The following is a 22,370-nucleotide window of genomic DNA, read 5'->3' on the forward strand; positions in this document are numbered from 1 at the left end:
ATGGTTTCTTGGGCAATTCTTCTTAGATTTTAACGTAGTTTACGATTTTGATAATCGTCTGTTGTATTTTTTTCACTCCATACAAATTGACCCACTCTAATTTTTTTACGGCGGCGTCGCGACAGAAATCAGTGCTTGCCACCTGCAGAAGAAGCTGAACACATTGGTAATGGACCCAAGCCCAAGCAAATCCCAAGCAAAAAATGAATTCTCTTTGCATTGTCGTGAATTTCTGCGTCATCGTTTTTTAATTGCGCCATAAAAACGCTGACCAGTTGTAGTGTAGCAATGTGTGTGTGTGTGTGTATGCTTAAATTTAGAAATTGATGAATTTAGGCATCTTTCGCGTTTTTTTTAATGATATAGAACCATGGGCAGCTATTTATATGCATACTCTTAATCGCACTCGTACATACTATGCCAGTGAGACAGCCAGCCAGACCGCCACATGCCAGCGTTTATCGTCTCAGCCCGCCGGCATTTTGGGCCAAAATGCTATTAAAACGTTGACAACGAGTTTATGAATGCTGTTAGATCTTTTTTGGCATCATTTAAGCAAACGGGGCACGTGCGGGAATACAGCTAAACCACTTGTTAGTGCTCATTTGGCTCAAAATGGCAAATGGACAGCGACCAAATGGTTATCTGGCTCTCTAATTAATGCTGTCTGTCAGTGATGCGCAACGCGCCCATGTCCAGATTCAATTCGCTTAGTATATCATTGGGAGCAGCGCCATGCATTGTCAATCCGGCAATAATCTGTTGTGCTTCCGGGCAATTAAGGCACGCATTTCGTATGGCCAGAATGCTCCACTCACGCATTACTGCAGAGATATAATAAGAAGTAAGTAAGTTAACAAATCAACTAACAATTCCTAATCAAACTTACAAGGATTACGTGCATCTATCACTGTGCATTCGAGTAGCGTTGGCAACAGTTCCGTGTCCAGGCCGTAACCTCTGTTGGCCGCATTCTCATATAGTAAATTGGCCGTGCAACGCACTAAAAGTGTTTTTAGCTCAAAGGAAACTCTTGACTCATAGTCCGCATCTATGTTGGAGGTGAGTGCCACCTCCTCCAGTTTGGTCATCGGTTTATCCAAGCTACCAACGCCACTGGGCTCTTTGCCAGCGGCGACAACGCATCGCAGCAGACTGCTCACATTAATAAAGAGTGAATGATCTTCGGCATAGATCTTGGCATACATTTCACCACCGCTGGCACTAGCTATAATCCGCAGCAAGGTGTGCACTTCACGGGGATGCAATTCGTGGCGCAGTTTCATGGTTTCACGCAATATGCAATCTGATTTCATCTTGAATTCCTTGGCAATGTATTGCAACAACATTGTGCTGAGTAGACCATTGGGACTGTTCTCTCGCAGATAGTTGCTGACATATTCAAGAAATGCTATACGCTCCTCCACACTCGCCAGACGCTGATAACACTGCACACACCTTCTTCCGTCCTTGACAATGTAGTGTTCCAACAAAAAGTGCAGGTATTCAAAATTATAATTGGATTTCGTCTCGATTATTGCTTGCCAGAGACGTACACAAGTTTGGAACACCACCTGATCACTGACCACTTGTGCGCCCAGTCCCAAATAGATGTTGTACATCATCATCAGCAGTATATTATTAGAGCTACCTAGTGGCATCTTATATGCTTGTTCCGCAATCTGGAGGCCATGTGTTTGCCAAGTCGCTTCCTGTGTGCTTTTATTGTTTACCACGCTGTTCGCTAGCACCTGTAGCGTCACATTGTGTAGCGTTGGCATCTCTGTTCTCATTATGGGATTAAAAACGACATTCTGCACAAACTGAGCAAATGCTGCATTGTTGGCCAAAGTCTTCTGGCTCTCGCTGCTTTGGGTAAGCAACAAACGCACGCGTTTCAGCAGCGCTGTAATTTCTGCCTCATTTTCCGCTACACTCAGGCTGGTTATTTGCTGCAGGATGTCGTTGGTTTCATTATGCTAAAAGAAAATAGCATTAAAACTGTATAAAAATAACAAGTAAACAAATTTTTACCGGCTCCACATTTTCCATGTTGTTTGCTTATCGTTTTGTTATTATCGATTTGATTTATCGATACCGAGCAATGCATACGTAGTGAATAGTGGTATTCCTTCATTTAATAAAATGAACAGCTGATTTCTGAAATGTATTAAGACCGCTAATTATTTAAACTGTTATAAGTTTTAAGCCAGGCAGTCAAACCGAAACAAATACGGTTACGGTTTCGGTTCCGGTACGTCCCGAAATAACTATTTCGGTATTTTAGCGAACTAAAAAATATTTGAATGCAGAATGAATTAAGAGGCCAAATCATTATCAAAATGACATTCCGATTGAAAATCGGTTGAGTTTTGACAAAGTTATGAGAGTTTGAAGTTGGTCGGACTGCGGATTTAGCCACTTTACAAGTCAAAATTTTTGTTCAATTTCACATGATTTTTTACAAAAAAATTAAAGGTCTCAGAATCAACTTTAAAGTGTTGTTTTATACTAATTACGATATAAGAAGTTGATTAAAAGTGAAAACTTGAGATTTAAAATTTTGAATTTTCGAAATTTCAAAGGGGGGACCCTTACCATCAAAATCGAATCTTGGTCGAAAATAATTAAATTTTCTAAATGAATAAAATTTGAATGCAGAATCAATTTAGAGGCCAAATTATGATCAAAATGACATTCCGATTGAAAATCGGTTGAGATTTGCCAAAGCTATGACAGTTTGAAGTTGGACAACTCTGTGACCTAGCAACTTTACCACAACCGTACCGGTACAAACGTTTCGGTTCTTGACAGAGAGCTTTCATTCAGTTACGGTTTCAGTTCCGGTACTAAAAATGAATCGGTTAGTTTCGGCTAACGGATCCGGTACCGGTTCCGGTGATATTTCCTGTTTTAAACAAAATGATTTGATGGTATATACACTGATTTCGCAGTCACAGCGAGCAAACCACTTTAAGATACTTGTTGCAAGTAACGGGTACATTTTTGTACGCCCATCTCTAAAACATATGTCAACCTGCTTTGCTTTTTGTCAAAAAAAAAACACAATAAACATTAATTATTTTATGCAAAATTCTTGATCCCGTTTTAGTATGCTTATTAATCGCGCGCTATGTCAAAGCTGGCTAACTCAGGTGACGTAAGTAAGCACGTAAAACAGCCGGTTAGCTAAAACCACGGCTAATTGAAATGTACAAAGCACAGTTACAGATATCATGCAACAAATATTGGATCGCGTCTTCAGGCATGCCGGCACAATCAAACACAGTCCATACAGAGATGTTGGCAGCCACCAGTGCGTCACTTTCATGCCACCAGAGCAAGGAGCAGCAACATCAAACCAAATCTCGGTGAACCGGCGACTGAAAGTACTACAGTGCCAGCAAATAATGTTATCAAAGCGATTGCATTTACGGGAGCAGTAAGTGAATGATGATGTTATTATGAAAAATATAGATATATTCAATTATTCGTATAGTTCAGTATCGGCTGTTTTGCTGGAGCTACCATCATGGAGTATGAAAACACACGCAGCATGATTATATCCAAGGCAAAGCAGGCACGTTTCGGTTGGTTACAAAATCGCGCCATTGTTGATCGGGACAGCTGGGCACAGTTGAAGCAGGATGTGCGACGCTACTGGGATGCACTTTCACCCGGTGACAAGACCTTTGCACCCATACTAGTGTGCAACCTGTTGGCATTTGCCTTATGGCGTGTACCTGCTATGCGAACTACCATGTTAACCTACTTCACCTCAAATCCGGCAGCGCGTAAGTGTTTTTGGTTTCTAATTGTATTACATTTTTCAACCGTAACCCATTTCAATGGTTTTGCAGGCATCGTTTGCTGGCCCATGTTCCTGTCCACATTCAGTCACTACTCAGTCATGCACATCTTTGCCAATATGTATGTGCTGCACAGCTTTTCCAACGCCGCCGTTCTGTCCATGGGCAAGGAACAATTCATGGCCGTTTATTTGAGTGCTGGCGTCTTCTCCAGTCTAATGAGCGTGCTCTACAAAGCGGGCACCAGACAACCGGGCATGTCACTGGGTGCGGTATGTCCCGTATTTCAACATTATTGTCATGCCTTGTTCCTAATCATTGTTATCACTTGCAGTCGGGTGCCATTATGACTGTCTTGGCATATGTCTGTGCTCAGTATCCGGAAACGCAGCTGAGTATATTGTTCCTGCCTACAATTACTTTCTCTGCCGGCGCTGCTATTAAAGTTATCATGGGCATTGACTTTGCCGGCTGTGTGATGGGCTGGAAGTTCTTTGATCATGCGGCGCATTTAGGCGGAGCCATGTTTGGCATGTAAGTAACCTAACTATCCTATATCTTATTGTCCTATTGGCTTTAATCATGCGATTTGTTACAGTTTCTGGGCTCACTATGGTGCGCAATTATGGGCGAAACGCATCAGTTTGTTGAATTATTACCATGAGCTCCGCAGAACGAAACAGAAGTAATGCAATTTGAGTAACAATAATTGTGAAATGCTATATTTTCGAACTTCAAACATTTGCATTAGAGATATTCTACAAAGCTGGTTGGGCCTCTTAGAGGCTCGTGTTATTCATGGATTTTGGTTCAATAAAGCGCCACAACAATAAATTATTAAATATTTAAGCATCTTTATTCTTTTGTTTAGCAGCTGGCGGCTGCTCAGCTAAATTTCTCTTTATTCGCTGAGCAATCTCTCTTTGACGTTGCTGAAATTTTTCTCTTAACTCTTGAGGCGTCTCTCTTTCGGGCGCATAGGATATGTGTAATATGCCGCCAAAGAATTGTTTAGCATCCAGTTGTCGTTTAGCTCGTCTCGCTTGCTCCAAACGTTCGAATTGAACCGCAAACACATCTGTAAATGCCTCCAATTCCACTGTAAACAAAGAGAACACTTTAGATTATCTTTAAAATGAATTTATTCCTTTAATTACATACTCTTTTTTGCCAATTCGTTGCTCACACATGTGCAGGACTGTAATTTTCCAAAACATTGCATCTTATTCTTAATGTTTGTGTGGAGATTCACTTTAGGCACACCGAAAACCAACAAGTGCCTGGACTCACTGGCAACGGTGTAAACCTAGAAGCTATAACAATTATTTAAATGCAAGAATAATTATTAATAACGTAAAATTACTTTTACAGCTTTTAATTCGCGACCCTGTCTATATTGCAATCTCGTCGTGCAGTATGCGAAGCGTTTGTGATGCTCTGCCGGCGTGGGCTCCATAATTTTACAGTATAAAGAACAAACTTGTTGCTCTTAATATTCTTATAATAAGTTTTTTTTTAATTAATCACATCCTGTGCCTATAGCGGAGGGGCACAAACTCTTTTAAATTTGTTTGTTATTTATTTATTTTCCTTTTGTTGTTCTTTCAAATACATTGCCACCTGGCAGAAAAAAGTTGCCATTTATCTTATCGCTGCCGTACCTAGAAATCTGATCTAAATAATTTTTGCTTTTCAGAATGGTCATTTTTTTTTAATTTCGAAGCTAGAATTTTAAAATTTTTAAATTTTAACCTTTATTTGTATCTAATTTCAAATTAAAAGTTTTCATGAAATTGTAAATTTTTTACCAAATAATTGCTAAAAACCTTTAAATTGCGCGCTGTTTTCAAATTTAAGTTATTTTTTTGGGTGTACTGTGCTGGAAAACGCAAACGTTTGAGTATTTTGCCGCACTTATTTGACAGTCGCCTGTTGCGCGCACACAGCTGTTGTGGAAATGTGATGGCGGGAAAAGAGACAATACGCAACAAATACCCGCCTTGCATAAAAGGCCGAAATATAGAAATATTTGATTCATTGACCCTTGAAGATTGAAAGCGTGCAGTTCAGTGTCTTACAAAATTGATTTAACGTGTCTTTATTTCCATAATCAGTGTGTAATAACAAAACTAGAACATCATGTCTCAATCTCAAATTGCCGGCAAGGAAAACATTACAGACAATATGGAAAAGTTCTCGCTTAAGGTATGACACGTTAGTATATACAAATGTACATGCATACATACATACATACATGCATATACGCAGTACTTATATGCTACTGTACATGTGCTATTATATTAAGTGACTCAAATAACGATCTCAAATTAAATTAGAGCAAAACTGCAGTTATCCAATTCACGATTATTCAATTTCCTGCTATCCTGGGTGTATAGACACATGCATTTCTGCATTGATATTTGAATAACTGCAATTCTGCATTACTTACTTTTTTTTTTTTTTTAAATATATAAAGTTTTTGTATTAACCTTCACATTGAATCACTCTGTACAGAGCCCCAGCAAGAAAATTCTGACGGAGAGCGCAAACAACGCTCGGAAAATGTCCATTACTAGTGACGACAATGGCAGCACCAAGGAAACCAGCAGCACGGCCAAGACAATTATGGAGAAGAATGCATCTACTTTTGACCCTAGTGTGGAGCCTTTGTTGCGGGAGAATCCCCGTCGCTTTGTGATTTTCCCAATTCAATATCACGACATCTGGCAAATGTACAAAAAGGTAAGAAATGACAACAACATCAGGGACAACGTTAGGGACAAACGAGCAAAAGGACTTTTGGAACTGCAGGGCATGTAATGCATATGTACATATATTTATGTGTGTGTGTGAGTGTAATGTAAATACTATGTAAGCAATGGCTTGGTGAAATTAGGCGGGAAAATTTGTGATAAAGCGCGGCAAACAGCAAACGGGTCACGTCGCAAACGTGTCAGATAGCATTAGTAATAATGTACACAACAAAAACAATATAAAAAAAAATGGGGGATAATTAATTTCAGAAGTGATAAAATAGAATTTTCTTCTGGATAAAATGTATTGTAATTAAGTTTTAATTCGAAGCTAAAAATAATATAAATAAATAAATGATGCATTAATTTAGCTGAAAATAATAGTAATAAATAAATAAACGATGCATTTATTAAAACATTTCTCTAAAAGAATAATTGCTAAGCTAAAAATAATAAAAAATAACATTTTTCTACAAGAATTAATGCTAAGCTAAACGTAATATAACTAAATATATAATGCATTTATTTAAACATTTTTCTCTTGATTCTGTTGGGCAGGCCGAAGCATCATTTTGGACTGTGGAGGAAGTGGATCTATCCAAGGACATGACAGACTGGGCCAGATTGACCGATAATGAGCGTCATTTCATTTCCCATGTGTTGGCCTTCTTTGCCGCCTCCGATGGCATTGTTAACGAGAATCTCGTCGAGCGTTTTAGCCAGGAAGTGCAGGTGACAGAGGCACGCTGCTTTTATGGCTTTCAGATAGCCATGGAGAATGTGCACTCGGAGATGTACAGTGTGCTGATCGACACCTATATCAGAGATCCGCATCAGCGGGATTATCTCTTCAATGCCATTGAAACGATGCCGGCTGTGAAGCGTAAGGCGGATTGGGCGCTATCTTGGATCTCATCCAAGGCAGCTAACTTTGGTGAACGTATTATTGCCTTTGCCGCAGTTGAAGGCATCTTCTTTAGCGGCAGTTTTGCCTCAATCTTCTGGCTGAAGAAACGTGGTCTCATGCCCGGCCTGACTTTCTCCAATGAACTGATCTCCCGCGACGAAGGACTCCATTGTGACTTTGCGGTGCTTATGTTCCAGCATTTGGTACAGCGTCCCAGCCGTGAACGCATCATTGAAATTGTTTCGGATGCGGTTACCATTGAGCAGGAGTTCCTTACGGATGCACTGCCCGTCAATTTGATTGGCATGAATTGCGACCTAATGTCTGAATACATCGAATTTGTGGCCGATCGCCTTTTGGTAGAACTCGGCGTGGGCAAGGTTTACAATACAAAGAATCCATTCACATTCATGGAAATGATATCTTTGGACGGCAAAACCAACTTTTTCGAGAAGAAAGTGGGTGAATATCAACGCATGGGAGTCACATCAAATCGTTTGGACAATGTGTTTACACTAGATGCGGATTTTTAGAATTTACATAATCGTATTTGATATCCTCACAGCTGCTGGTACCAGGTGTTATTTAAGCACAAGTAATTGTAACTAAAGTCATTTATCTCCTTAAATATGTTTCTAGTTTTTAAGTTCAAAATTTGACACAATCCCAAAATTATCGTCAATGTCATTCCTCTCACAAAGAAGCGTTTTATGCTTTGATCACTTCAGGCATACTTGACTCCCATTAAAACCTTTTACTTATACTTCTTGAATTATCATTGTATATAACATTTTAAATAAATCTTAATTATATTATGTGTGACTTTTTGTTTGCTTTTTTCTACGAATCTAGATAAATTAATAATCTGTGAATATGCAGATCTGTATATTGATTTGCAATTAAATTAACATTCAAAGAAACCCAGAAATCTTAAAATTCTGTTTTAAATTATTGTAAATGTTATTTACAATAAACAAAATATGTGGAATTCATTTTGTCAAACACCCTGCAAAATTGTCAGATCTGGTAACTTAAAAATTTATCGCGGGTTAATTTATGCTATGCAGCCCTGGACACTGCAATTGCAGTCGATATCGATAGTGACAAACAGCTGATGGTTAATTGCAGCCCACCTGAGGCGGGCCACCTCTATGTTTGTATGTTTGTTTGTGTGTGGTGGGAAAGGTTAAATGTGTAATCTACAAAAACACACCGTTGCATTATCAAAATAGGTTTGTAAGTGCTGAATTGATTAAAAATGTTTCAATTTGTAATGAAATCATAGACACGCAACGCATTACTATTGGAGTGTGTGTAAAAGAGATGGCTTGGCGGGTGAAATCGAGTTTTTGCATGTAAATACGAATAAAGAGCGGCTGTCGCGGTGTCTTCGTGGCGGCTTTAAAAGCTTTAACAAAGAACATGACCCACGCATCACATGACCTTGTGGAGGAGGAGGAGCAGTGTACACTGCTCATAAATTCAACAACCAACAGCTCAACGGCTTCCGGGTCTGAGGATGATGCACAGCCAAAGCACAAATTGCGCGGAACAAGAAATCTGCACCGCAGACAGCGGACGCGTTACCATCTGCCCAGAAGCATGCGGCGTTGTGGCTGTTATACGCTAACCGGTTTTGTTGTCTTCTTAATGCTATACAATTACCTGCCCAACATCTATATGGATGTACAAAAGCGACGTGGTGAGTGTATCTTTAATAAAACAACTATATACACAACTATTAATTGTGTATCCTTGCAGTATCCTTGTCGGACTGGACGTCGAACACGTCCCTTGACATCAAGGACTACATTGCACCGCAGCAGGATACGGCACTTATAATGCCGCGAGATTTTTGTCACAACAAAACATTTCTGATTATTGCCGTCTGCACGGACTTGAACAATTTCGTAGAACGTCAGACAATACGTGAAACATGGGGCAATACAACAGATTTCAATTACGATGCTTTCGCCAAGCTGCATGCCCATATGAAAGGTCGCTACCTGCCGGCAAGGCCGGATCGCCTGCATCTCTATGCCGATTACCTCAGCGGTGAGGGTGACACACTAACGGCAACGGTGCGCGTCGTATTTATTGTGGGACGCAGCAGCTATGAATCACATCTGGGCAACGAAACAATAACACGACTACACAACGAAGCACAACTATACAACGATATTATTCAAGATAATTTCATTGATACCTACGACAATTTAACAATCAAATCCGTCATGGCACTCAAACATGTCAGCAAAAGATGCGCCAAAACTTGCGCCTACTTTCTAAAATGCGACGATGATACGTTTGTTAATGTGCCAAATCTGTTGCACTATTTACTGGGTGGAACAGTGCCATTATACAACGATACCATGGATTATCACGATCGTAGGTCGTTTTTGGTCATGTTGCCACAGAACCGACTGAATGCCACCTCGGGCATAATGAGAGGTCATCAGTTTTGCAATGTGGTGCCCGTAAGTGATGTGAGCAGTAAATGGTATATGCCATACTATATGTACCAAGGCGACGCATATCCACAGTATCTCTCTGGTGCTGGTTACCTAATGTCCATAGATGTTGTGGAGCGTCTCTATGAGGCCGCATTAAACACATCGCTCGTTTACCTGGAGGATGTCTACATCACAGGACTCTGCGCCGATCGAGCGAACATTAAGCGCAAACATCATTCGTTATTCAGCTTTGCGCACTCGAAGCATCTGTGCGCCTTCAAGGGCAGCATAACCCAACACCAAGTGAAGGAGGACAGCATGGTGGAGGCGTGGCGTTACGTCTCCAACTATAGTATTCAATGCCCGGCGCCGGGCATTTACTTAAACCATATGCGACTGCGAAATCGCATCAATTGCTAAAAGAAAAAGATAGAAAGAGAGCTGTGAATTTTGCCTCCCTGTATAACATAGGTTCATCTATTGTATACGTAGCATATAACTTTTACATATCTATTACTTAGTTGAATTGAATACTCTTTAAATGATTCGTTGACTAAGCAATTATAGATATTTGTGTACATACACTTGTACTTTTAATGCGCAACAATTCTCGCACACATTAATTTATATTTTACTTTTGAACACGATCTGTTTCTTGAATAAGTATTGTGGAAAATCCGTATTCGGTAAACATATTATCTAAGTCAATCATACCTTAATTTCGCGTAAAAGTAAACCTATTATATGTATTCAATATTTGTATAGAACGTTAGGCAACTAATTACAAATAAACTATATGCTCATTAAAGTTAATAGTATTCCTTGTAATTCTTTTTCGATATTGCCAAAATGATATTTTTCCACAATGTTTAATCAAATAAGAAACTGGATTTAGCAATGTCAAGACAAAAAAGAACGGATCAAATATAAAAGACACTTAAACTTGCCCGAAACTAATAAGTTTATATGAAAAGCTCACGTAAATGTTCTAATTTGTCCACATGTTAAGCTTACATTTGTACGTAAATATAGCACAAAATAAAAGTTCAAGTTAATTGTGAGTTTGAAAAATTTACTTACTTTTAGAGCGTTAAGAATTATTGTTAAATTGAAACGAAACTTGCTAAGCGTTCTGTTTATTTTGTTCACCGTTTATAGGCATAAATATATTTATATATTTATCAATCTCATTTCGCCATGTTTTTTATTTAGTATTTAAAAAAATAAATGAAATCATAATATCAATATTCCAAAACAGTATTAAGTATATAAAGTCAGTGATTGGACTTTAATGTATAATGAAACATTTTCTCGAAAAAAAAAACAAGATAATGCGATTGAAAATGCATCGAGCTTACGTCTAAACGCTTTATATATATATATATGTTGCAGTTTAAATGAAAAAGATGACATTATTTCTAAAAACTATAATAACAAATTACATTCGAGTTTACAAAATTAAACCGATAAGTGTTCATAAAAAGCTTTGATATCTTCAATTTTCAAATGAACAAAATTTATGAACAAATCATGTAAATCAAACTGCATCTGATTTAGAGTCCGATTTTGTTTCAGTTAATAATGGAGTGCTGCTACTTTCACTATCTTTACATGTTGCTAAAGATGTGGGTGCTTTTTCTGAACTGTTCTTTGTATTCTCCCCTGAAGGTTCCTCGACATCCTTTGCTTCTGTTTCAACATTGGTAGCACCAACAGTTGCTTGGGTTTTCCGTGTTTCAGATTCTGCCTTAATATTTTCTACATTTTCTGCATTAGTCGCTGTAATTTCTTCGTCCTCTTTCTCTGCTGGCAGCACAGAATCAGTCTTGCTACTGTCTTTTTCGGCATTTTCTGCAGGATTCTTTTCGTCAACTGTTTTGGTTGCTGATGTTATGGAATCACACTTGGTACTGCCGTCATCACCAGCTATGCCATCTATTGTATCAGATTCAGATACTAAAAGATCATTTTTATTAACTTCATTGGATGCTTCAATATCATCTGCATTATCAACAGCAGACTTAATATTTTCAGTGGTTTTAGATGTATAATCTTCAGAGGTTTCTGTTTCCATAGCTTCTTCAGCGGGCAATTCATTTCGAGTAGAATCAATATTTTCCGTTTCTTTTTTATCTTCTGATGATTTAAAATCTTTTTCGATTAATACTTCTGTTAATTTATTAACTTCATCAGCAGTTTTAATGGATTCGGTGTCTTTGGAAGATGTGGTTTCCTTACTGTCTAAAGTATCAATTTCTTTTGGACTCTTTTTAGTGCTTGGCAGCTTTTCTTCGGAGGTCTTTGTTTTTTCTTCATTGCTTCGGGTATCCATATCTTTGCTTTCATTTAATTTGTCATGATTCTTCTCAGTGGCCTCTTCATAGCTTAAATCGCTCTTATCGTTTAATGTTTCTGTTGATTCGTTATTCCCGACAGATTTCGATTTTGTCTTGTTCTCAATCTCAGACTCTAAGTTATGTTTTTCCACTTTTTCCGTAGCAATCTTTTTCTGTTCTTCGATCCATTTGCGCGCCACCTCATGTTCTTCTTCCGCTCGTCTTAATTTGACAATCACTTTCATTTTGAGCTTGGCATCATTCTTTTTGATCTCCTCCATGCGCTGACGCTCCAGATGAAGTAGTGCTGGATTTGGTTTGTTTGTTGTTTTCTTACGCGGCTGTTTCTTATGTACGGTTCCTCCCGGGGAGACTGAGGGTTTTGTTTTCACCTCGCCGCTGCCTTCAGTTATGTCCACTTCCAGCAAACTGGCCAATATCGTTGAGCTAAAGGCCGCCACATCAATGTCCGTATCCATATCCATGGTATTGGTCACTGGATCCTTTTTAACCAAAGCTTCTGCAGCGGCTGCGGATTTAACGGATGTGATTCTTAAACCTTTTGGTAAATTGATGGCAGCAGACGTCGATGGTCTCTCTTCCTCATTGTCTGAATCGATGGTAATTGTATCAGTTTTGGGCTCCACAATCTCAATTTCATTGTCCTCATCGTCACTGGCTTGTTTTTCTATAAAAAAAAGATTTTTATATTAATTAATATTGGTTTAACATGAGAGTAAAATATATAAATAGAGTTGTTACAAATAAAACATATTATTTATAATAAAACTTTCAATTTTCCAGCGATGAAGTGAATCTTAATTGGTTTATTGAATTTATGTATAAGGAATTATAGAAGTTTAGCATAAATTAACTTAGTCTATTTACGAATCTTAAACTGTTGGCTTAAGCATTAAGATAGCGCATTTCCTCCAGCGGAAAATTAGTGCGCAATTTGTGCAGTGTCTTTTCATTTGGCCTTGGCTGTCGCTCCAGTTCACGGCAATAGCATTCGTAGGCAAACTTGGCCATTTGCCAGCGCAGTTTGCAGGCGCTAGCATCACGTCGAAAACGTGGTAACCGTCTGGCTATCTCGGCCCAAAGACGCTCCCGTGCTGCCACATCATTGTAGTCGACGTGCCTGGGATTCCATAGTGTGGGATATGCGCGCATTGCCAGCACCAGCTGTTGAACAAATTGTCTGTCGTCGATCATATCCTTTAGCTTTCCGGCTGTGTTGCTAGCTGGACCATCAGCTAATTGGCCACAATCCTGCAGTGGCTCGAACTCATCACGCAAATCCTGTTCGTCAATTTTATAGAGAAAATATAAATTGGCCAGATATTTCGAGTATTTTAGCTCAAGATTGGCAAATGCACGCTTGTCCTTGATGGTCTTGAGCCGAAAGGATTTGTACATTTCGTACATTTGCTGCCAGCGTTCCACAATATACTCGCAGCGATAGTCTGTAATAAGATTAGGTAGAAATTACTTCAGATTTAATCACTGAGAGGCTATTCTAGTTAACTCACTTTGTGCGGATTTCCAGAAGTTTTGCCACAACGACTTGCGAGTCTGTTCGTCAATGCTGTTGAATTCGGGATCAGCGGATTTGCGCCACAGCACAGGATGACTCTTGGCAAAATTGATGATGCGCAGGTCAATGGGACGCACCTCCAGCGGACGCACGGGCAAGCGTGTCGTGGTTTTTATCGGCACCGCAGTGTCCTGGTTCTCCTTGTGTATGGTATTCTCAATGGCATCCAATTGCTTGCGTTCAAAACCATCGCCGTCATCTTCGCCACAGTCAACAGGTAGCCACTCGCTGCGTGGCAGATCTCTATTGGCCAAATAGTTGGTGGCCTTGTCGAAATAACCCTTGAAGCGTCTGCCCAGCTTTACCAAGCGCTCGATGCGCACATAACGCTTGCGTACGTTCTTCCAACGCAACTTGATGTCGTCGCCGCGTGGAAAGTGGCTGGCAATGACACGCCACTGCTTGCGGGTGACTTCCATTTTGCCATAGTCGGGATAACGGGTGCACCAGATCGAGGGATATTCACGCAGCAAGCGAGTCAGCTTGCGATCATAGGCGTGTGCCTGTTCATTGCGATTCATGCTCTCCTCGGTGCCAAGTGCATCGTATTCATCATCCAAATCATCATCATCATCATCCACATCATCCACATCGTCGGCCTCATCGTTTAGATCCTCATTATAATCATCAGCGGGTTCGTCATTCTCATTATCCGCTTCCGGATTGACATCCTGCTCATCGTCCTCGTCTTTGGGATCTCCTTCGGCGCGCACGCCAAGTGGTAGTAAAGGTGGCAGTGGCTCCAGTGTTTCGCCATCCTTGAGATTAGCATGCAAACTCTTGCGATACTCGTAAACCTGATTGTGAAAGCTGTTGCAGCCCGTATTAAACAGATCCACATCGTCCAGCTGTCCATAGCAAACATAATCCACCGCTACAATGAGATGAAAGTGAGAGAAAAGGGGGCACATTAAAGTTTACCGAAAAACTGCTGCTGAATTCGATTCCATTGCCCTTTTTGGATATTTTGCAAACACATGGACCAAGAGCTCATTTAAATCATCACTAGGCTGAATTTCAAAAGCCAAGGAAATGGAACTCGCAGAGTTTTTCATAAACACAAACATAAAATACTTACATGGCATATCTATTTTATAGATTAATCTTTTCTTTTTCGTTTCGAAACACCCGTCCATGTGTTAAAATATTCACAAAAGACAATGTACACAAGTTTTTAAAATAAAATTGATTTAACTTTAGCTGGGCATCTACCAGGGACCGCAAATAATAATTATGAGTTTGAAAAATTTGAAGCCCAAAAAGCCTTCAAAAAGAGAGCGGAAAAATACACACAATATATTTTTTTACATCAAATTTGAAAAAACATGATAAACTTTTACTATATATTTTTAATTTAAAAATCATTTTTATTTATTAAAATAATTGTAAGCAATAAAAATCAAAAATAATTTTTATATTACATAATTCTTCTTATAAATTTTTATTTTTAAAATCAAAAATAAGAATTACTTGTCAAGTTTAATAATAAAAATTAAAAATAAGAATTGTTTTAATTTTTATATAAAAACTACATAAATATTTATTTTCGATTTTTATTATTTAAAATTTTTTTGATAGTTTAAAAATGATTTCTTTAAAAAAATAAAATAAATAAATATTTTCTAATTTTAAATTTAAAAATCATTTTGAAATATTAAAATAAATTTAAGCACTAAGAAAATTAAAAATAATTATTATATAATTAAACTTTACTTCTAATTTTTAATTTTTATTTTAAAAATCAATTAAAGAATTACTTGTCAAGTTTTATAATAAAAATTAAAAATAAGAATTTTATTTTAATTTTTATATAAAATTTGAAATATAATTATATTATATTTTAATTTTTATATATAATTTGAAATATAATTATTTTTGGATTTTTATTATATAAATTTATTTTAATAATAAAAAATGATTTCTTTAAAAAAATAATAATTATTTTCTAATTTTTTTATAAAAAAAAAAGTTATAAATGTTACGGTCCCTGGCATCTACAGACATCCGCATGCATGCATCAGCTAAATAACTAGTTCTTCAAGGGATTTCATCCATTTTTACTTTGAGGTAATAATAAATATTTTGTGCTGTATCCTATAAATACTCTTTTTTACTTCTTATTTCACACAAATTATTTTATCAATCAATACGGCATAAGCCGTATCAAAAACTACAATATATGAAATATAAAAATTAATTTTTTATTGAGCTGAAACTTACCAGCAGCTAATTGACCATTCTCCAAACTGTTGGCATCATTCTTGAATCCCATTTCGCGCATGTCCACCAGACATTTATCCTGGCGCTGTTTGAAGCGCCCAATGGCATAGGTCATTAGGTAGGACAAGTGTATGTACAGCTCCTTGAGATCCGTATATGAGCGTGCCTGATTGTAGGCATTGGAGTGGGTGAGTGTCTGCAGTTTGCCGGTCAAATGCGTACAGATTTCCATGGCATTGAAGATCTGATCCTGCAGTTGGGAGCGCGCTGTGCCAATCGCAGTGTTGGGAAACATGTGACGCACTAGGGTGGGTCCCTTGGCCACCGAGGCGGGAGTCATCATAATGGTGGTGCCGCCATTACTATTCGGAGCAGTTGTTGCGGATGATGTTGGCGGCAAATTCACTGAGTGCACTTGACTGCCGTTGTTGACACGCACAATTTGTGGCGCTCGCTGCTGTTGATTCGTCTGCGGATTGTAGATGCCCATGTTGGAGCCAAAGCCGGGATTGTTGGACATCATGCGCGGCTGTGGTGGCGCTGGACGTTGACGTATGATAACCTGTGGACTGACGGACAGCGGAGCAGACGCCAGTGTCGTCGAGGGCTGTCCGCCAAGTGGCACCTGACGTTTGACCTGTATTATTAAGAATTGGTATTTATTAATGATATAAAAAGTGGACAACTTTATCAAACATTTACCTGTATTAGTCGACCATTGGGCAGGCGATAGGAGTCCTGCTGTGCAGCGCTATTGAGATCGACACGAAATCCATTGATTGTATGGAATACGGGTCCAGGAGTACGTATGGCATTGGGCACCACAGTGCGACGCACCACTGAAGCGGGAGCAGCTGGTTGGCGGTAACGCATTCCCGAGCTGCTCAGCACCAACGGCGGGGGAAGACTGCTGCGAGGGGTGACAGAAGTGTTGCCGTTGCTGATGCTTGTACTCGGACCGGGAGTGGGACTGGGTCCAGTGTAGTTCTGCTGTACGGTCATGATGCGCGGCGTGGTTGTTATGTTTGATGATGGTGCTACATTGCGTGCCGCTGGCTTCTGTGCCACGGAGATTTGACAGTCCGGTTCCAGCATGCTGAGCAGATCGGGAGTACACACAACTTCATCGTTGGAAGATTTGGGACGCTTGGCAGGCGGTCCCTGCGGCTTGGACGCTTTCTTGGCTGAATTCACAGAGCTGGCATGACTGCGCTTGGAAGCATTCGACTCCAGGCTCTCCATGGAGTCGGACAGACTGTTGGCCTTTGCCTTGGCCAGGCGACAACAATTGCTGCCGTCCTTGCTCATCAGTCTACGCAATTCCCCCTCAGGCAATGGAATTGTTTGCAGTCCACTGCAAAAGACACAAGATACAATATATTTAATATGGGATTAGTAACTTGTTTTGGCTGCCACTCACTTCTTTTGTGTCTCTATGTAATTAACCAAAGCCCAGTGCTGAGCACGCAGTGGCCATAAGATTTTCGAGGTGCACTTAAAGCAATTCCAGTTCTCATTCTGCTCAATATCCACGATAACACCACGCGATAGATTCTTGACGATGCACGATTTACAGAATACAAATGGGCAGGTGGAGCAGCAATAGACCTCACCGCCCTGGCCACACCAGCGACAGTACAGCTCGGAGCCGTCTTCTCCTTTAGAGAACTCGCCGCTGTTGTAGAAGTCGTGACACTTGACGCAGTGCGTGACACGCAGTATCGGATGCATTTTGATGTTGCTCTCGGAGTTCGCAGCTGTGCCAATGTGTGTCCGGCAGACTGTGCAGTGTACTTTGCGCTGATTAACTATGTCCACCGTGGGATACATTTTCAAATAAAAGCGTCGTTCCTCCTCGGAAATGCTAGCGTCCATTTCAAATTTTGTACCTGTGTATTTATATACATTAGTCAATCTATATACAAACTGCAAATGGGGCTGCGCTGGACGACGCCGGCACACTTACCCGTAAAATCAAAGTCATAGACTTTCAGGGATGGCGAAGGCGTTGCTGGCTTCGCAAGCTTCGCCACAGCATCGCTGCTTGGAGTGCTGCTCATTTTGCCAAGAACTATGTTACCACCACACGTGTACTTCCAGCCTAGAAATTCCTTTTCTTTTATACACAAATTTGCAGCGGCGGCAACAACAACAACACGTCGCGCTTTTTCTTCGCAACAATTAATAACACAAACACCAATGCATACCCCAAGTAACAACAACAACACGTTAAATGATCACTGCCGCTTTGCAATTCGATTATTGTTTCAATTATTAAGTTTAAATTTTGTTGTTCGTTGAAAGAAATATAAAGTAATTTTTCACTCGACTGCTGTCGTACTATCTCGGGTTTTCAACATGGCAGCCACTTCGTGTGAGCCGACGAACCGAGCCGAACACACGAAGCATACATACAGAACTAGTTTTACCTCGACTCTGAACCGATAATGGAATATATTGTAATTTAATATTTTGGTTATTAAAATATAATCGTCTAAAGTTGATCAAAAACATTAGTCTACTCTTATTTTAAATAGAAAGTCTTCATCAAATATCAATTTCAACTACCGATCGCAAGTATTTAAATGTTAATACATTTTTCAATATTCTTAAATCGTTCCTAAATATACTCTTATTTATATTTTATTGTTCAAAGTTTCAATATATTTAAAATATTTAACAAAATCCAGTTTAAAAGGAAACTCACGTCTACTCGACAACCCTAATAGTAACAAGTGGTCTCTTTCGCACTCATATTAAATGCGTTAAGGCACGAACATCTACGAAATACGAAAGACTAAATAAATTGTCATCATCACATTAGTTAGAAGTTATACACGTAAGCTAACAGGTAAAACGCAGTTTTTATTTGAATGTAATTTTAAAGTTCATAAATAATAAACGATGAAATGTGAAAGTTACACAGCACTGCTATATTGCAACACTGATTACTCAATTTCTAGCACATTTTTTTTGGCACTGTTGCCAATTTAGCTACTTTATAGCTAGTTCTGGTAACCATCAAAGTTTGACATCCCAAAATTCCTTAAAAATTAAATTTAGCCGTATATTTGGCTATTTTAAAATAGTTCTGGTAATATATTTTTTTGAAATCTATGCAATGCTCACGCAAAAACATTTAGATGTTTTCCAGATATTTTTTTCTCTAAAAAGTTGGCATTACTACGTAATTATCTCATGAAATTCAATTTTGCAACACGTTTATAAAATGACCAATATCTGCAAACGGAGCGTAATTTATTTATTTTTTTAGTGTTTTAGAAATAAACTGGCAGCACTTCTACTACACTACGACTTAACAAAAATGAATACCCTTATTGTAAATTTGAAGGCGAAACTCAAAAATCATCGATAACCAGACGATATATAATGTCGACATTTTAATGTAACAATTTTGAATTTAATTCTCTAATTAAATTTGTTGCAATTTTTTTTTATAATAACTTATCCCTTATTTTCCTGACTGACAACAGGTTTAGTCATCTGCCTTGTGAAATATATTTCCATTCAACAGTAGTTAAGGGAATACCCCTGTTGTAAGCTTGAAAACGATGTTTTGGAAAGCATCGATACTCTGAATTTGTATTTTATCGTATTATGCCGATACTGAGTCGACCGATTCATAGAAACACATCGATAAATTCGTTGAGAATATTCGTCGGAAGTTTTTTGTAAATACTGATAATTTATTTCTATTTTCCCTGACTTTGACAGCAGATATAGTTTTTGTGCCTTGTGAAATATGTTTCAACTCAAATTGTAATCTGCCTTCTAGCAATCTCTACAGTTGTCAACGAAAATGGAGCCTGCATCTTCAAAATCCACAGCCGATGCCTTGGGCTCTGACTTCTTTTACGGCTGGGACTTGCTATATAAAACTGTAGATGGAATCATAGATAAGAAGGCGGATGTTTTGATGGTCCTTGCTCACTTCTTACTTACGAAGCATTACAAATTTCGTTGTGTTGGAATTGGTGATGACGTGAGTAAATAATGCATTAAAATAAATGCACTATCATCGTGTGTTTACATATGTATTGTATTTTGTGCAGAAAACTTTGCCCGAGGACGAAGATGGAAGTGAACTGATGCCAGATCATTGGAACGGCGATAATACAAAGTACTCTCTGCGTTATGTGCATAATAAAGCACTTTATTTGTTGCTGGGACATATCACTGAAGATGCCTTGATTGTCAACCTTTTGGACATTAATACCAAGAATGTGTCCAACATTTGTATCACGCCAGAGTCTTTGGTAGTCGAAGTAAAAGGCACTATTGCAAAAGTAATGCCAACTGCAACAGATATCGTTGAGCGATTTCGCAAAGAACTATGTGATCCAGTAAGACGCAATAATATTGAATTGCACATCAGAATTCAATATATATATTTGAATTTTTCAGGTTTTCACTGGCAACTCTCGAGAGGCAACTACTCAGACACAAACCAGCCAATCTCCGGCTCCAACTACAGATCCTTTGCGCATTGGTGAGCCTAGACGTCCAGGGTAAATGTTATAGATGACTAATTTGTTTAATGGGTGTTTTATTACTAAAATTTTAAAATTTTAGATCGTTTATGCCGCACGGTTTTGAGCCACGACCATTTGGTTTTCCCGATGTTGGTCGCGGAGATCTAGATCCGTTAGGTCGCGGCCCTGGTAATCTATATTCCTTCGGCCCTAATTCAGGCTTGGCGCGTTTTGATCCCTTCAGCCCTATTCCACCACGCGGACCGGGTAGCATGGGACCGAATCCCGATCACATGCGTCCGCCAAATTGGAACCCAGATTACTACATGTAAAAAGCACAGCCGCTCAATGAAAATCAAGGCTAATCAAATCGATAGTTTGTAGTTTTCTTTATTTGACTCTGAAAATACATTAATAAATCCCATAGAATGGAAAAAAATGGACAAGAAACGCATTTATATTTGATTTAAACTAAAATATAATTTTATTGTTGCTCAAATACGATACAGAATATTGCGATAAGAACAGACAAATCAGCCTAAAAACATTTAGAAATGTATTGATTAAATGTAATATATAATCATATCATATGTGACATTACAAATATACTCTATTCGTAGATTTGTGATTAGGCTGCAATTGGGCAGTTTTAGATATAGTATCGCAAATAGTGCGACAACAGATACAAGGTGATAAATTTACAAAAAAACCCTATAGCTATACAATGTAATGGCGTGTTATTGCGCAATAATATCAAATTTATATTTGTTGTTTTTTATGTATAAAGTATAAAGTTGAAAGTGCGCTTGAAACAGTAATTGCGTCATAATCTCAAGAATAGCTACGGAAATCAACTGAAACTGAATATGCGCAGCTAATAATAATAATAATAATAAGTATAGTTATTATATTACATACAATACATATATGTGTAATGTTTTCTGTTTCATTTATGTCTAGCCTAATATTATATTACCATAATATTTTGCTAAATTAATTAATTTTTGTAACTTCGAACGCGAAGTTTTCTTGCTGGTTGACTTAAATTATTGTTTGCCATCTCAGAATGTGAGGCTTTATAATAATTTCTGTTTAGTTATATAGAAATGTTTTGTGCCTTGGCTGCTTGGATTGGCTGTGGGCTCATGTAGTGCGTTGTGATTCAAGCGATCGAAGCATTTAGCTCTCGTTTATCCTTCACCTTCTCCACTTTCCACTCTCTCTCCCTCTCTCTCTCTCTCTCTCAGTCCCATTCCCCAATAAACATGCGTGGTGTGGGTACATAGCCGCGGGTGGGCAGCGGTAAATGGCGTCCATAGATGTGATTGTAAGGAGATTCGACAAGCTCGGAATCTACAAGAAGCACAGTAGACTGACATTAGCAAATATGCATATATAAACATAATTTATATATATATATTTATACTGATAAAAATTTATTTTTGTTCTCCAAGGACTTTTAGACGAAAATTCTTACTTATTTAAGAAAAATATTGTTTTTTTTTAACACCAAGTCTTAAAAAGCATTGAGAAGCCGGCTTATAAAAATAAGAGTAAACTCTTTATTGTTATATTTGGCTCTTTGTATTTTTCTCTTAAAGTTTTCTTTAAAAACAAAAGCGTTTTTTAAGACAATTTTTTTGATTTAAGTAAGTTTTTAATTTAAGTTTTTTTTATCAGTATAAATATATTATTATGTGACAATGATAAGACAATGGAATGAATGTATTGTGCATGGGCAATGACCGATTTGTATGTACATGTTAACGGTAAAGGTAAGGTATGGTAAACTGTTGTCGTCC

The 22,370-nt window shown here is 38.4% G+C and overlaps 8 protein-coding genes across 10 annotated transcripts in view; 4 read left to right on the forward strand and 4 right to left on the reverse strand.

The window, feature by feature from the left end:
- Window positions 1-213: 213 nt before the first annotated feature.
- Window positions 214-2,072, reverse strand: LOC117785351 (ataxin-10). The gene is made up of 3 exons (XM_034623309.1): window positions 2,035-2,072; window positions 890-1,979; window positions 214-824 (listed from the first exon to the last, which is right to left on the reverse strand). The coding sequence occupies exons 1-3, from the start codon at window positions 2,050-2,052 to the stop codon at window positions 658-660; spliced, it is 1,275 nt and encodes a 424-aa protein (XP_034479200.1). The 5' UTR covers window positions 2,053-2,072; the 3' UTR covers window positions 214-657.
- Window positions 2,073-3,006: 934 nt separating this feature from the next.
- On the forward strand, window positions 3,007-4,655 carry LOC117785097 (presenilins-associated rhomboid-like protein, mitochondrial). The gene is made up of 6 exons (XM_034622995.1): window positions 3,007-3,160; window positions 3,226-3,442; window positions 3,500-3,794; window positions 3,861-4,081; window positions 4,144-4,343; window positions 4,408-4,655. The coding sequence occupies exons 1-6, from the start codon at window positions 3,114-3,116 to the stop codon at window positions 4,496-4,498; spliced, it is 1,071 nt and encodes a 356-aa protein (XP_034478886.1). The 5' UTR covers window positions 3,007-3,113; the 3' UTR covers window positions 4,499-4,655.
- On the reverse strand, window positions 4,644-5,422 carry LOC117785098 (RNA-binding protein 48). The gene is made up of 3 exons (XM_034622996.1): window positions 5,173-5,422; window positions 4,971-5,115; window positions 4,644-4,908 (listed from the first exon to the last, which is right to left on the reverse strand). The coding sequence occupies exons 1-3, from the start codon at window positions 5,263-5,265 to the stop codon at window positions 4,655-4,657; spliced, it is 492 nt and encodes a 163-aa protein (XP_034478887.1). The 5' UTR covers window positions 5,266-5,422; the 3' UTR covers window positions 4,644-4,654.
- Window positions 5,423-5,764: 342 nt separating this feature from the next.
- Window positions 5,765-8,288, forward strand: LOC117784719 (ribonucleoside-diphosphate reductase subunit M2). The gene is made up of 3 exons (XM_034622526.1): window positions 5,765-6,014; window positions 6,324-6,551; window positions 7,121-8,288. The coding sequence occupies exons 1-3, from the start codon at window positions 5,949-5,951 to the stop codon at window positions 8,000-8,002; spliced, it is 1,176 nt and encodes a 391-aa protein (XP_034478417.1). The 5' UTR covers window positions 5,765-5,948; the 3' UTR covers window positions 8,003-8,288.
- A 418-nt stretch (window positions 8,289-8,706) lies between these two features.
- LOC117783273 (beta-1,3-galactosyltransferase 1-like) lies at window positions 8,707-10,983 on the forward strand. The gene is made up of 2 exons (XM_034620586.1): window positions 8,707-9,171; window positions 9,231-10,983. The coding sequence occupies exons 1-2, from the start codon at window positions 8,892-8,894 to the stop codon at window positions 10,340-10,342; spliced, it is 1,392 nt and encodes a 463-aa protein (XP_034476477.1). The 5' UTR covers window positions 8,707-8,891; the 3' UTR covers window positions 10,343-10,983.
- Window positions 10,984-11,112: 129 nt separating this feature from the next.
- LOC117783272 lies at window positions 11,113-18,504 on the reverse strand. 3 transcript variants are annotated; one of them, XM_034620585.1, is made up of 7 exons: window positions 18,303-18,498; window positions 18,042-18,142; window positions 17,496-17,964; window positions 16,778-17,429; window positions 16,076-16,712; window positions 11,534-12,946; window positions 11,113-11,464 (listed from the first exon to the last, which is right to left on the reverse strand). In XM_034620585.1, exons 2-7 carry the CDS (start codon window positions 18,133-18,135, stop codon window positions 11,460-11,462), a joined length of 3,270 nt encoding a protein of 1,089 aa, XP_034476476.1. In that variant the 5' UTR covers window positions 18,136-18,142; window positions 18,303-18,498; the 3' UTR covers window positions 11,113-11,459. The 3 variants fall into 3 exon arrangements, with proteins under 3 accessions (XP_034476476.1, XP_034476475.1, XP_034476474.1); XM_034620583.1 differs by lacking the exons at window positions 11,113-11,464; window positions 11,534-12,946 and adding exons at window positions 13,066-13,724; window positions 13,791-14,729 and having other exon boundaries at window positions 18,303-18,504; XM_034620584.1 differs by having other exon boundaries at window positions 11,113-12,946.
- Window positions 18,505-19,677: 1,173 nt separating this feature from the next.
- On the forward strand, window positions 19,678-21,009 carry LOC117784695 (proteasome inhibitor PI31 subunit). The gene is made up of 5 exons (XM_034622501.1): window positions 19,678-19,767; window positions 19,872-20,078; window positions 20,149-20,439; window positions 20,501-20,604; window positions 20,669-21,009. The coding sequence occupies exons 2-5, from the start codon at window positions 19,896-19,898 to the stop codon at window positions 20,898-20,900; spliced, it is 810 nt and encodes a 269-aa protein (XP_034478392.1). The 5' UTR covers window positions 19,678-19,767; window positions 19,872-19,895; the 3' UTR covers window positions 20,901-21,009.
- Window positions 21,010-21,028: 19 nt separating this feature from the next.
- LOC117784694 (lateral signaling target protein 2 homolog) overlaps window positions 21,029-22,370 on the reverse strand; it is a 35,700-nt gene continuing 34,358 nt past the window's right edge. The window contains exon 10 of the mRNA XM_034622500.1: window positions 21,029-21,921. Coding sequence (XP_034478391.1) covers window positions 21,812-21,921 — 110 coding nt within the window. The 3' untranslated portion in view covers window positions 21,029-21,811. The remainder of the gene's footprint in view (window positions 21,922-22,370) is intronic.

This window comes from Drosophila innubila (genome assembly GCF_004354385.1).
Source record: "Drosophila innubila isolate TH190305 chromosome 2R unlocalized genomic scaffold, UK_Dinn_1.0 1_C_2R, whole genome shotgun sequence".
Lineage (NCBI taxonomy): Eukaryota > Metazoa > Arthropoda > Insecta > Diptera > Drosophilidae > Drosophila > Drosophila innubila.

Bases quoted from the DNA above. Each gene is read 5' to 3' on its own strand.
- LOC117785097 (XM_034622995.1), top strand. From the start codon at position 3,114: ATGCTTATTAATCGCGCGCTATGTCAAAGCTGGCTAACTCAGGTGAC. The intron at 3,443-3,499 runs GTAAGTGAATGA...TTATTCGTATAG, and splicing joins CGATTGCATTTACGGGAGCA to TTCAGTATCGGCTGTTTTGC. The intron at 3,795-3,860 runs GTAAGTGTTTTT...ATGGTTTTGCAG, and splicing joins CACCTCAAATCCGGCAGCGC to GCATCGTTTGCTGGCCCATG.
- LOC117783272 (XM_034620583.1), bottom strand. From the start codon at position 18,135: ATGAGCAGCACTCCAAGCAGCGATGCTGTGGCGAAGCTTGCGAAGCCA. The intron at 17,965-18,041 runs GTAAGTGTGCCG...ATAAATACACAG, and splicing joins CTATGACTTTGATTTTACGG to GTACAAAATTTGAAATGGAC. The intron at 16,713-16,777 runs GTAAATGTTTGA...TTAATAATACAG, and splicing joins CCAATGGTCGACTAATACAG to GTCAAACGTCAGGTGCCACT.
- LOC117783273 (XM_034620586.1), top strand. From the start codon at position 8,892: ATGACCCACGCATCACATGACCTTGTGGAGGAGGAGGAGCAGTGTACA. The intron at 9,172-9,230 runs GTGAGTGTATCT...GTATCCTTGCAG, and splicing joins GGATGTACAAAAGCGACGTG to TATCCTTGTCGGACTGGACG.
- LOC117784719 (XM_034622526.1), top strand. From the start codon at position 5,949: ATGTCTCAATCTCAAATTGCCGGCAAGGAAAACATTACAGACAATATG. The intron at 6,015-6,323 runs GTATGACACGTT...CACTCTGTACAG, and splicing joins TGGAAAAGTTCTCGCTTAAG to AGCCCCAGCAAGAAAATTCT. The intron at 6,552-7,120 runs GTAAGAAATGAC...TCTGTTGGGCAG, and splicing joins TCTGGCAAATGTACAAAAAG to GCCGAAGCATCATTTTGGAC.
- LOC117785098 (XM_034622996.1), bottom strand. From the start codon at position 5,265: ATGGAGCCCACGCCGGCAGAGCATCACAAACGCTTCGCATACTGCACG. The intron at 5,116-5,172 runs GTAATTTTACGT...TATAGCTTCTAG, and splicing joins GCGAATTAAAAGCTGTAAAA to GTTTACACCGTTGCCAGTGA. The intron at 4,909-4,970 runs GTATGTAATTAA...CTTTGTTTACAG, and splicing joins CAACGAATTGGCAAAAAAGA to TGGAATTGGAGGCATTTACA.
- LOC117785351 (XM_034623309.1), bottom strand. The intron at 825-889 runs GTAAGTTTGATT...ATATCTCTGCAG, and splicing joins GATAGATGCACGTAATCCTT to TAATGCGTGAGTGGAGCATT.
- LOC117784695 (XM_034622501.1), top strand. From the start codon at position 19,896: ATGGAGCCTGCATCTTCAAAATCCACAGCCGATGCCTTGGGCTCTGAC. The intron at 20,079-20,148 runs GTGAGTAAATAA...TATTTTGTGCAG, and splicing joins GTGTTGGAATTGGTGATGAC to AAAACTTTGCCCGAGGACGA. The intron at 20,440-20,500 runs GTAAGACGCAAT...TGAATTTTTCAG, and splicing joins GCAAAGAACTATGTGATCCA to GTTTTCACTGGCAACTCTCG.